The sequence below is a fragment of the Vombatus ursinus genome, unplaced genomic scaffold (genome assembly GCF_900497805.2).
Source record: "Vombatus ursinus unplaced genomic scaffold, bare-nosed wombat genome assembly UNPS02014785.1, whole genome shotgun sequence".
In the NCBI taxonomy this organism is placed as follows: Eukaryota; Metazoa; Chordata; class Mammalia; order Diprotodontia; family Vombatidae; genus Vombatus; species Vombatus ursinus.
Genome location: NW_020954563.1, coordinates 5246333 through 5258847, shown reverse-complemented (window position 1 = coordinate 5258847; position 12515 = coordinate 5246333). Strand labels below are relative to the sequence as shown.

At 49.1% G+C, this 12515-nt stretch overlaps 1 protein-coding gene across 4 annotated transcripts in view; it reads right to left on the bottom strand.

The window, feature by feature from the left end:
- PLCG1 (phospholipase C gamma 1) overlaps positions 1-12218 on the bottom strand; it is a 65581-nt gene extending 53363 nt beyond the window's left edge. Inside the window, exons 1-3 of one of the 4 annotated variants that reach the window (XM_027867147.1) lie at positions 12137-12218; positions 11148-11267; positions 10541-10894 (exon numbers count right to left, since the gene is read on the bottom strand). In XM_027867147.1, coding sequence (XP_027722948.1) covers positions 10541-10760 — 220 coding nt within the window. In that variant the 5' untranslated portion in view covers positions 10761-10894; positions 11148-11267; positions 12137-12218. Of the gene's footprint in view, positions 1-10540; positions 10895-11147; positions 11268-11571; positions 11932-12136 lie in introns of those variants that run through there. The other 3 variants (XM_027867149.1, XM_027867148.1, XM_027867146.1) reach the window with 3 other exon arrangements.
- Between the last annotated feature and the right edge of the window lie 297 nt (positions 12219-12515).

The window sequence follows — 12515 nt, the reverse complement described above, 5'->3', positions numbered from 1 at the left end:
AAGAAGACCAAGCATGATCTGAAATGTCCACCTGCTCCCCCCCAAAAAGTTACTCCAATAATCATTACCCTTGGAGAACTGAGTCCATCCAATTGAGGAGACCAATCCTTAACTCAAACCCAATCCTACCAGGCAAAATGATAGAGACTTAAAAAAAAAGGGAGGGGGGAGGGTGGAGATGGGAAAAATGTGTAATAGAAAGAGCACTGAATTTGGAATCAAAAGATCTGGGTTTTATCCAGGCTCTGCCACTATTAACTGTGTGACCATAAGTAAGTTGCTTCCCCTCTCTGTGCCTCAGCTGCCTCCAAAAGGGTTGGACGGGGGGTGGGGTGGGGCGTGGGGTCTTAACCTTTTTTGTATCACGGACCTCTCTGAAAGTCTACTGAAGTTTACAGACCCCTTCTGAGACAAATGTTTTAAAATCTTAAAATAAAATGCATAGGATTGCAAAGGAAACCAATTATATAGAAATAGTTATAAAAAAATTTTTTTTTAAGCTCATGGACTCCAAGTTAAGAACCCCTGGGCTAGATGACCACTAATGTCCCCTCCAGCTCAAAATTCTATAATCTTATGAGCCTATATAACAAACAAATAATCAAATATCTGAGCTCGGCATTTGAGGTCGGTACCATCTGGCCCCATAGGATCTACTAACAGTCTGGACATCACACAGTTTAGTATTGGATAATATGTCATCTTGAACAGAGATGAAAATATATTGTCTCTGTTGTATGTTAGACTCATGGCCCCAAATGGATTATGAATTCCTCGAGAGCATGTTGTCTAGATACCTCCCCCATCTCTTTCCCAGAACACAGACAAGCCCAAGACTCAAGAAAGCCTTGCGGACCAGATGAGCAGATAAAGAGAGTTTCCCTAGAATGCTGTCTTTCTCCCCAAGCTCAGTTCCCAAATATGATCTGATACCATCCCTGCCCAACCCAACGACTCCTCTCCCAGGCCCATCCAGGAGGCCTGGATGGATGAAGGAGCCAAGAGACTTCTGTTCTCCCAGGTGCACTGAAGCCACCTGAAACCCTCAACTGACTGTTAAATTTTCAGTGTAAGCATTTACCCCTTAGCAATCAGCAATCTATATATTAGGGCTTGGTTTATTGTTCTGTTGATAGTCTAGATTTAAGAAAGTGATTGAGAAAATAAAATGTTAATAATGCAGATTATTTGTGGTAAAATCTTTTTTCCCCTTTTCCTCTTAATTTTAATTATTTAATAAAATAAAAAGCTATTTTCCACCCTTCTTTCCCTCCCTTCCAGTGGGGAAAAAAGGAGAAAAAAGAAAACCCTTGGAAGAAATATTCACAGTAAAGGAAAACAAATTTCCTCAGCTATCTATGTCCAAAAAAGTATGTCTCATTCTGTACCTCAAGTCCATCAACTCTCTGTCAGGAGATGGGTATTATGCTTTATCATAAGTCCTCTGAAATCATGAGTGGTCATTGTTTTTATCAGATTAAGCCTTTCTTTTTTTTCCCCCACTTAATAGGATTATTTTATTTTTTCCAATTATGCATAAAGATAGTTTTCAACATTCACTTTTATAAGATTTTGAGTTCCAAATTTTTCCCCCTTCCTCTTTTCCCTCCCCCCTCCCCAAGACAGCAAGCAACCTGATACAGGCTATACATATACAATCATACTAACCATATTTCGACATTAGTCATGTTGTAAAAGAAGAATCAGAACAAAAGGGGAAAATGTGGTATAATCCTTATTAGCGCATGTGTAGGTATGCTCCCTCCTCCCATACCCAAACCTAGGCTGAACGTCCTAGCTCTCCTCACTCCTTGATTTCTCTTCTCCCTCTTCCCACCTCCTGGCCCTCAGATTCTCCGCTTACCCACCCTCTTCCTAACACAGAGCACCCCTCTAACACAAGCAATCTCCTGATCCTTCTCCTGAAGCTGCCTCCAAACTGGCCCCTCACCAGGCTGTGCCCCTCTCCAACCAGAGGCCTCTCCTAATCTGAGCTCCCTGGGGCCCCACCCAAGACTCCAAGAGTCCCAGAGGGGTTGTTTACAGAGCATTGTTGTTTCTGGGGCCAGGAAGGAAGCAGCACCTCCTGTCACCCGGGGTCTTGGAGTCAGAACATGTTATAAAAAAGGTCCCCTCCACTGGCCAAAACTGGCTCACAGAGAGCAGAAGTCGGCCAAAGGGGCCAAAGTCCATGTATTCTGGGAGCCAGGATGGCCAGATGCTCCAGACTCCAGCACCTTTCAGAGGATTCCCAAACACCTCCTTTCAGAGGAGAGGACTGCTTCATTCTTTGTATTTGCATATTTGTACCCCTGGCACCTGGCACAAAGCACTTACCAAATAAATGCTTGTTGCTTGATTGATTGATCAATTGATAGTATTCCAAGCCTGAGGACTCTTAGTAGCATAGTGAGAAAGTTGGAGATGAATCCATGGTACGGTGGAAAGAATACCACATTTGCAACCGGAAGACCAGAGTTCAAATCCTAACTTAATACTTATGAGACCTTGGGCAAGTCACTAATCATTCTGGTTAAATGAGGAGGTTGGACAAGACTGCCCTCTCTAAGATCCATTCCAGTGACAAATCAAGGAGTTTTGAATCAAAAACAGACACCCCACAGGGGCCATTAAATGGCACAGTGTCCTGGAGTCAGAAGGCCCTGAATTCAAATCTGGACTCCGATATTTACTAGCTTCATGATCCTGGGCAAGTCATTTGACCCTAATTGCTGCCAAAAAAAAAAGAAAGGAAAGAAATAGGCACCTCACAGTTTCACCATCCCTGCCTCCTGAGAAATCACAAAGCTTGGGCGAGAAGCTCCCTAGACCTGTAGCTTCCACATCTCAGACCCAGGTCCCCCAGACCCACAGTTTTTGCTCCGTGGCCAGCTCCAGTCTCAGCTCCAGCCTCTACTGCCTCACACAGGGCCTTCTGTATTGTCACCCAATCACAACGGGCCTTCCGAGACCATCTAAGTCAGACCTTCTCATCTGACAGTTTAGGAAACTGAATCCCAGGAAAGGGACTTCCCCAAGGTTACACAGCTAGGAAGTGGCAAAGTAGGGACCCAAAAGTAGGGCTCCTGCCTTCATATTCCCTTGTGCAGTATCAGAAGGCAGGAAAGTTCCCAGGTGGCCACTGGGTATATAACTAAATGCCCAAGCTTGACCAGCTCAACCAGTCAGTATTGGAGTAAGGACTTAAGCCCAGGCCTTGATTCTAAGTCCCGGTTCCTGTATCTGACCATGGGATGGGCTGCCAACCCCTCAGGGAGCTTCCTCTCCCCAGAAATGCCAGGAGACTAGAATGTCGTCCAAGATAGCACAGCGCCCTGAGAGACTTCCTCTTCTGTAAAATCAGAGGGGTTGGTCTAGACCAGGGGCGGGGAACCTGTTGCCTTGAGGTCACACATGGCCTTCTAGGTCCTCAAGTGCCACCCTTTGATTGAATCCAAGCTTCACGGCACAAATCCCCTTAATAAAAGGATTCGTTCTGTAAAACTTGTACTCAATCAAAAGGCCGCACCCAAAAACCAAGAAGGCCACATGTGGCTTCAAAGCCAAAGGTTTCCCACCAAGGTCTAGAATCTAGACCTTTTATTATCCTTTTTTTGAGAAAAGTACTTTAAAGTATCACAGTTCCACGAATTATGATTACGGTTATTACCCTGAAGATTCCCGGACATGATAGGACAAAGTCTTCATGGTACAGAAGGGACAGAATACACTTCCTGGACCCATGGAGCCTGGTACATAGCAAGTACTTAATAAATATTTATAGAATTGAACTAGACACAGATGTTTCCAATCCCTGCCAGTCTCCCACTGCCATCCATTCGACTTTCCCTTTCCATGCCTGACCCTGAGGGTCTCCAACCATCCAAACCAGACAGGAAGGAGTTATTAGGCTCCAGACCAGATCCCTAACAAAACTCATACCCTGCCAGGTCATCTTCCCTCCCTCCAATTCATCCAGGGTTGAGGCCTCTAAAGCCACTTCTTATAGGTTAAATCGGGAAGGGGAAAAGAACATATGATTAATCCCTAGGATGAGGCAGTGGCCATGGGGAAGGAGGCCTGGGCTCCCACCACAACAGAGGCCACAGAAGCGTCTCTTATTTTCAACAAAGCAGCAGTCAGTGTGTTCAAACAGCATTTCTCTGCAGGCAGGGACAGTTAGTGACGAGTCAGAAGGCAACCACCCTCGGAAGGAGTTAACATTCAAAACAGATGAAAACCGCCTTTGGTCCAGAAGAGACAGGCCTGGAAATGTCCCTTCTTCCAGGACTCAGAATCACAAAGGCCTAAAACAACAAAGCTGGGGGGAGGGGGGAACTTAGAGGTCAGCAAGCCCAATGCTCTAATTTTACAGAGAAGGCAAAATGACTTTCAGGGTCACTCAGTGAGGAAGTAGAAGAGCTGGTACCTGAACCCAGGTCTTTTATCTCTACATCCAGAGCTCTGTCAATCATAGCACAAACATAACGGGATCTACTTACTCAGGCACCAGAGTTCCTTTGTGAAACTTTTATCAGTCAATCAACCAACATGTATTAAACACTCATATATAGAAAGGCAATGTGGAGAGAGAGCCGGTGTCAGAGTCAGAAAGATGTGGGTTCAAGTCCCATCTATGAGATGAACCAGCCGTGGGACACCAGGCAAGTCAACTATCCCTCGGTGCCCCAGTCAACTTGATAAATTGTAGAGAAAGTACGTGCCCATTTGCTTCAGCATAAGAGCTTCCTCATGGGGAGCTCCCTATGCTAAGGAAATCCGAGGGATGGAGGGAAGGAAGAAGGGGGGGGGAGAGAGGGAGGGAGAGAGGGAGGGAGGGAGGGAGAGGGAGAGAGAGAGAGAGAGAGAGAGAGAGAGAGAGAGAGAGAAGAGAGGGACAGAAAGAAAGAAGGAAGCCAGGCACTGGCGATACAAACACAAGAGTAAAACAGCCCCTGCCTTTAGGGAGCTTATAGTCTGCTAAGAGGGAACACATACATGTAGGGGTATCTACAAAGTAAATCAATACAAAATAATTGGGCAACACAAGAGTTGGGGGGGGGGGGGGGGGGGGGGGGGAAGGGTTTAGGGAGGAAGGGGGGCCGGGGCGGGGGTTGAAAGAAATGAGGGACTAGTCACAGCTTGTCAAGCTGACCCTCGGCGCGAGCGCGCTATTACTTACTTACATACACACACACACACACACACACACACACACTCTGTCTGTCTGTCTGTCTCTCTCTCTCTCCCTTCACACAACTCCTTTGAGGGCTGGGGAGACAAGAGGCCAGGGGTGGCAGAGGGACATGCAAAGTCCTATACAGAAGAGGAGGCAGAGCATTCCCACAAGAGAAGTCAAAAAGGCCCTTTCAGGATTACAAGTCTTTGCCTTAGCTCCAACTACTCAAGACCCTGCCTCCGGACTTATCACCCATGACCTTCAGGGCAAGAGTTCCTAATCATTTTTGTGTCATCGACCAGCCCCCTCCCCATCCCACCCCACCACCACACCCTTTGGCAGTCAGTCTGGTGAAGCCTCAGAATTACATTTTTAAATGCATAAAATTTAAAAATACATAGGATTACAAAGGAAACCTATTATACTGAAATATAGTTAAAAGATATTTTTTAATAAAACAAGTTCATACACCCCAGGTTAAGACCCCTACCACTGCCACCGGTGACAGCCAGATGGACTGAAGACACTCAAAATCCCCAAGGTGAGGACCACTCCAGGGAGGCCTCCAAGGAAGGAGGCATAAGATTCAAGTCTGGGACATAAGCACTGGGGTTCCCCACATAAGCTTAAGATGCCAAATGCCACCCAGCTGTGTCTCTATTGCACAAACACGCTCACACATAACACAGATAATGCCTTACATTGGAAAACTGTGATGTGTCAAAGATCATTCACATTCATCATCACACTGGAACTTCACAGCAGTCTAAGAGGAATTATCCTTCTGACTTGACAGAAGAAAAAATGGAGGCTCAGAGATAGGAGAGGACGATGGTCACCCCGTCAGTGAATGAAGGAGTCAAGGAGAAAACAAGTCTTCTGAACCCTAGTTTAGGGGTCTTTGAATTTATGTCACACTGTCTTTCGGCACGGCAGAAAGGAGAGTTCTGGCCTTGAAGTTAGAACCGAATGATGGGGCTGACAAGCTCTGGAGGTCACAGACTTCCAGTCACTTCCTTTCTTGGGTTTCAGTTTACTACATATACTATATAAACAAAGGGGGTGAACTGAGATTTTTAAGGTACCTTCTGGCTGTCACAGTCAATGAGCCTTTCCTTCTCTCTCACACAATCACACTCCAGCTCTTATAATTGCCCACAAATACAAATACACACACACACACACTGGGCGAGCAAGAATACACAACACCACATCACACACATACACCCAGAGAGGAAGGCACATGTACCAGATCATCATGCACACACCCATCCACTGACACACATGTGTGCAAACACAGGCAGGCAGGCACATTTTATATAAATACCTACATCCTTAAGCACCTGTATTGGTGCATATCCACAAGGGCAGTGTAACCAGATCCAAAGAGGCACCGAGAAGCATCAAGCAACATGTTGCCCAAGCCCCTCCCCGGGGGGGGGCTAGGGGTGTGAGGGAAGGAGAAATGGAGAAATGGAACCTCATAAAGCCCCAAGCATGGGTTCCAGAGAAACAGAGAAAATTAGAAAATATGGAAGGCAACAGCGCTAGGTTGGTTCAAAGGAAACCCCTTGTCTCTGGCCCTGACCTCCAGGTTGAAGGGGTCCCCAAGCAGTCTGAATTTTGATGTTTTCCAGGCTGGTTTCATGCTACTCCTCACTATACTCTATAACACAAGGAAACTGGACAACCCTCTATACATAGACACACACTATACCCTCGATACCATCATACCTTTGCTCAGGCTGGTCCCCCTGCCAAGAATGCCATCCTTCTCACTCTTTGCTTGCTGAATTCCTACTCTCCTTTTAAAACCCAACTCAAATACCACCCCTTTCCAGATGCCTTTACTGACTCCACCCTATACCTTCCCTATATATTATATTATATTAATTATATTATATATATTCCCTAACTTCAGATAACTTTTGAGATCTCTTCACATCTCAAAAAACACTTTTTCCAGGCTTCTCTGTCTCTTATTTTCCCCTCAAAACTCTTCCAAAGGTCTCTATTTCTGTTAAAGGTCTTTACCCTCTACTCCTCACTCTCCCTGACCTCACTCCCCCTTATTCCATTGATTGCCAAAACCTGTCATTCCTACCAACAAATCTCTCTAATTCGACCCCTTCTCTCTACTCACATAGCCACCTAAACTGTAATTCAGGCCCTTGACATCTCTCCCCTTACCTCCTAAGTGGCCTCCCTGCCTCAAGTTTCCCTCTACTCTAGCGTATTCTCCACACTGCTGCCAAAGTTATTTTCCTTAAATTCAAATGTGATCAGGTCCCTCCACTACTCAGTAAGCTCCAATGGCTCCCTACTTCCTCTAGGATAAAATATAAAATCCTTTGTTTGCCTTTAAAGTCCTTTACAACCTGGTCCCAACCTTTCATTAGTGCCTCATTGTACGTCACTTCCCTTTTTACACTTTGCAATCCTGCCAAGCTGCTTTTTTTGTTGTTCGTCACACATAATAATCTCCCATTTCTGTGTCTTTGCACTAGCCATCCTCCATACCTATAATTCATTCCCTCCTCATGCCTCTCTCATGCAAGAAACTGCTCAAACATCTACATGAAGTTCTTCCTGATTCTCCCCACACATACTGCTAGCGCTAAACAACCACAAATTTATTCTCTATATTCATTCTACATAGTTTTAAGTAGGCACATGTTTTCTCTCCCTTGTTGAAATAAAGGCCCTTTGAGAGCAAGAATCATTTTCATTCTTTGCTAGGTCTAGAGCCTAGCAGAAGGTCTACATTAGCTACTTAATAAATGCTTATTGGATCACAGGGTATCATATTGTTATTAGCATTATCTGTGTTTGTGTCTTATCTTCCTAGATTATAAACTCCCTGAGGGCAAGGATCCTCAGAAATACTTCACAGGGTAAAGTGGAAAGAGCCCAGTGTGTGGAGGCAGAAAATCTGGGACTGAATCCTGACTCTGAGACTTAACTTACCTATATGACCTGAGTCAAATCACATGACTAAGGGAACACGGGATTTCAAGCTGGAAGGGTCCTTAGATATCATCCCTTTGAAGTTTGAAATAAGGAAACCAAGGCCCAGGATGAAAACCCTGGAGGCACAAAGTTTCCCTGGTAATGGTAAAGCTAGGGTCCTGACTCCAAATCCACAAAGGACTCATGAGATCATAGGTTTGGAGGCAGGAGGTACCTTGGAAATAATTTTGCACATGAAGAAATAGAGGCACCTCGAGGTCAAGTGACTTGCCCAAGGTCTCACACGTAGCTACTGAGACAGGATTCAAATCCAGCCCCTCAAAATCTAGCTCACCATGCTATTTAGACATCTGAATTATGGGCCCTGAAAAACGCTTGCTGACTTGACCTGGTAAGATATAACACTCAGCAATCCAGACCTGGGAGTTTCAGGACTGGCTGGAAAATTGCTATCTATCTTACAAGATCTGAGAATCCAGAAACCCAGATTCAAGTGCCCCAGCTCCATTCTCAAATACTAGGCTTCTATGAGGCACCTCCCACTACCCTCACATTCCAGAGCAGGTCACTCTACCCTCACTATTGCAAACCCCACTCCCATATCAAGCTCTATATTTTCTCAACATGCCCCCGGCTATCCTCAGATTCCGAGCCCCCTCACCCAATATCGTTCAACTATTTGCTGCCTGTCCCTTCTCCCTCATCCTCACCACCATCTCAAACCTTGAGGCACCTGGCTCCACCCCTACTCTCCCCAAGGCCGATGCCTCTCTCCTCCCCCAAACATCAGTCACTGAGCTGCCAGTAGAACTTTGGCTTCCAGACTCACACATATCAGTCTACTGCTGGGCATCCCCCGGAAGAATGACAGAAATATGGGCAGAGGCCTCAGCCAAGGGCCTGGGGAAGGGGATACCCCTTGGTCTATAGGGCCTGATTGACCACTTAATGTGCCTAGAGTTGAGAAGCAGGACCTCAACGCTTCAACTCTCTAACTTTCTCCCTTAGGAGAGATTCCTCCTAAGACTCCTGTTTGGACCTAAACAGTCACAGCTCTAGCTTCCTTGATATAATCTATGCCTTCCCCTAGCTCTAGGTGAAGAGAAAGAGGCCTAAGCCCTTCTTCAGTCTGCCACAGCCAAAGTTCTCCCTCTTCAGGCCCAGAATCCCAAACTCACTTCAGACCTTCCTTCCTAATTAAGTGCCCATTCTGAGACTCTTCCCCCCACCAGGTGCTACCTCCTCCTAGAAGTTCTATGGCCATCTCTTTAGGGTATCACTTCTAGGCTCCCATTTGGAAGGAGGGGAATACAGTTCTAAGAAAAGTCTTGGGCACCCTCCACTGAAGACAGGTTCTTCCTGAAGGAGCAATATACATGATTCTAGACCTACGCCAACCCCCTTGAACTGACAAGGAGTTCTCTTCCTTAGGGCCTATCTTAGAAAGGCTGGTGAACACACAGGACCTATAGTATACCCCCCCCCCACACACACACACCCCTCCCCCAGACTAGAAGGGCTGGATTGATCAGAAAGCACCCTAAATGGGACTGGGGGAGGTACCCCACTCCCTTACCCAGGGAGCCTACCTTATAAACCAGGCCTAATTCCCAGAAAACCCTCAGTGGGCCTGGCCCAGGCTAAGCTGACATTCAGTGTTTGGACAAAAGGTGCAGCAGGAAGGAGGGAGCTAGGGGAGGCCTTCTCTTCCCTCCCTCCCTTTCAGGCCTTCCCAAACACAGCTTCCTTCCCTTTGGGATCGGGAAGAGGGAGGTGGGGGAGGCAGGCCCCGGCCTGCCCGCCCCCCTCCCTCCCCACCCCCCCAACCCTGACTGCAACAATGTAACAACCTAAGGGATACAATGTGGCTGTTTCTTTCGTCTTCAGGCCCAGAGCAGCGAAAAGCCGGGAGACAAAGCTACCCCTCTTCTCCTTCCCTGGGGAGGGGGCCCGCAGCAGCGGTAATCTCTATCCCCCAACCCCGGGATTCATTTCCCACACACACTCCGGCTATCCTGAAGGAGAGGAGCACACACATCTGCGTCCTGGGCCTGTAGTCAAGAGGGTGGGAAGGTGTCTTTCAGAGCACCTGGGCCCAGTTTTCCCTAGATGAATCGTCATGGCAGCCAGTACCTGATCCTTGGCCTTCGAGACGAGTAAAAATCGCTTAGCTACGGGTGAAGGGAGTGTAACTAAGGTCCTTAGTCTCTGCCCCCTCCCCAAAGCAACCAAATTCTGAGAAGCTGCAGACGAAGGCGGGAGAGAGCTGGAAACGCATAAAGTTTGCAAAAATATCTCCACCCCAGCCCAGGACAACAGCTGGACGGAACGATCCGAGTTCTCCTCCAACCAGAGAAGGTAGAGAAAGGGGCTAGGGCCGCAGACACCTACCCGCTCCCTCGATTTTATCTGCCCCACGGCTCCACGTGATCTGCCGGGTCTCCAACTTGACCTGGAAGGTTTTCCTCTCTGGTCGCTGGGATTTCTTGGAATAGAACAAGGTCATGACTGTGCCCACTTCCAAACTCCTGCAGAGGTGCAGAGCCTCGGCCTCCGACGGGGCGCAGGACCCACAGCCATTGGCGAAGGGGGTCCCCACCCCTGCCATCATTCCGGGGATCTCCTGCTCTCCTCCAGACCCGAGTTTGTCCCAAACTGCAGGCCGTGGAGCCCCGGAGGGCGCTCAGGAGGCAGCGTCCGGACGAGCGCTACGTCTGCGAGCAATCCGCGCCGCGGCAGCGACTCCTGCGGGGGCGGGGAGGAGAAGGAGGAGGAAGAAAAGGGGGAGGAGGAGGAGGAAGAAGAATGGGCCGAGTTAACCAAGGAGGCGCCAGGACACTGACCCCCCTCCCCCCGCGCCCCCCCCCCGCACACCCCCCCCCCCCCCGGCCCGAACAAAGCCCCCCCCCTTCCCGCCCCCAGCAGGCGGGGCTGTTCGCCCCCCACCCAGGCCGCGTCCTTCCCTCCCAGCCTTCTCCAGGCTAGCCCTCAGGACCACCTTCCAACAGCCCGCACAGTCCGGGTCCAGAGCCCTAGCCACTTGTCAGTCTTCCGATCTTGCGAGCCCCGGCATCGATTCGAGGCCGATAAGACGTCCCGAAAACTCAGGAAGTAATGGCTGAAAAAGAGCACAGAGCAGTGTCACACACACACACACACACACGGTAGCACACCCTGCAATAGTCCTTCGTACACCCTGAAATACACACACACCCCGAAACAAACCCAACCGCATACCCTGCAATAGTCCTTCGTACATCCTGAAATGCAGACACTCACACACACATACACACACACATACATGCACACAAACAAACCCTGAAATAGCCACGTACAAATAATGGAAGTCACAGAGTACAACAGTACCACACAAGTCCCTGGGACAGTCCTACACAAACAGGCGCACAACTACCCAGACCCACCCTGTTACAGCCTGAGTCAGTTTCACATCCCGGGCACAGCTGCTACCTGGGCCTGCCTTTCCCTCTCTCTCTCTTCCCTCTACATGAGTGGGGTGGGGAAGGAGGAGCTGATGGGGGGGGGTCTCTTGCCCCTAAATCAACACGTGCATTGGCTCCAGAAGTGGGGGAGAACGGAGCCGAGCTGCAGGGCGGTTCCCAATCTGCTTGCCCCTGCCTCCCGGCCTCTCCCTGTCTGCCTGTCTCTCCCTGTCTCCTCTCCTCTCTCTCTCGGTTTCTTGGGCGGGAGCCGTGCAGGGTCTCCTAAGTTCCCCCGGGCTCTCGGGCCCCCACTGCCCCCGGCCTTCCCCGCCCCACATCCGGTGGCGTCCGTAGCTCTAGCTGCAGAGGGAGCGGGGAGAGGGGCCGGCCGGGCGAATAGGAACGAAGACGCTCCCCCTTTCCCGGCGCTCAGAAAGACAAAGCGGCGAGAGGGAGGGGGTGGGGGGAACCCAGCCCCTTAAAGGGACACCAGGCTTAACTCCAGGAGGGGGATTCCCCTAGATATAGCGCCCCCTCCCTGGCTCACCTGAGCGCGTCTAATTCAGCTCTGCAAAATGGAAAGGGAAGAGAACGGTATCGGGTAGCCGTCCTCAGATCCCAGATACGACCCTCTCTCTCTTTTTCTTAGGGGGGTAAGAGGGTGGAGTAAAGGACGGAAAAGGGGCTTGGGAAGGCGGGGCCACCTGTTGATTGGCCAGGGGGGTAACTGATTGACAAGCCCTCCACCTCCACCACCCCCTTTTCCCATTGAGAGGTGGAGGCGGCCCTGGCTGAGGTCACTCCCTGATTGTCCCTACTAGGCTTTGCCTACCCCCTTCTCCTCCCGCCCCTTGGAGCTTGCGGATTGATTGATTAATTCCCACCTCCTACCAGGCTCAGGCCTGCCTTCCCAATCCCCCCACTAC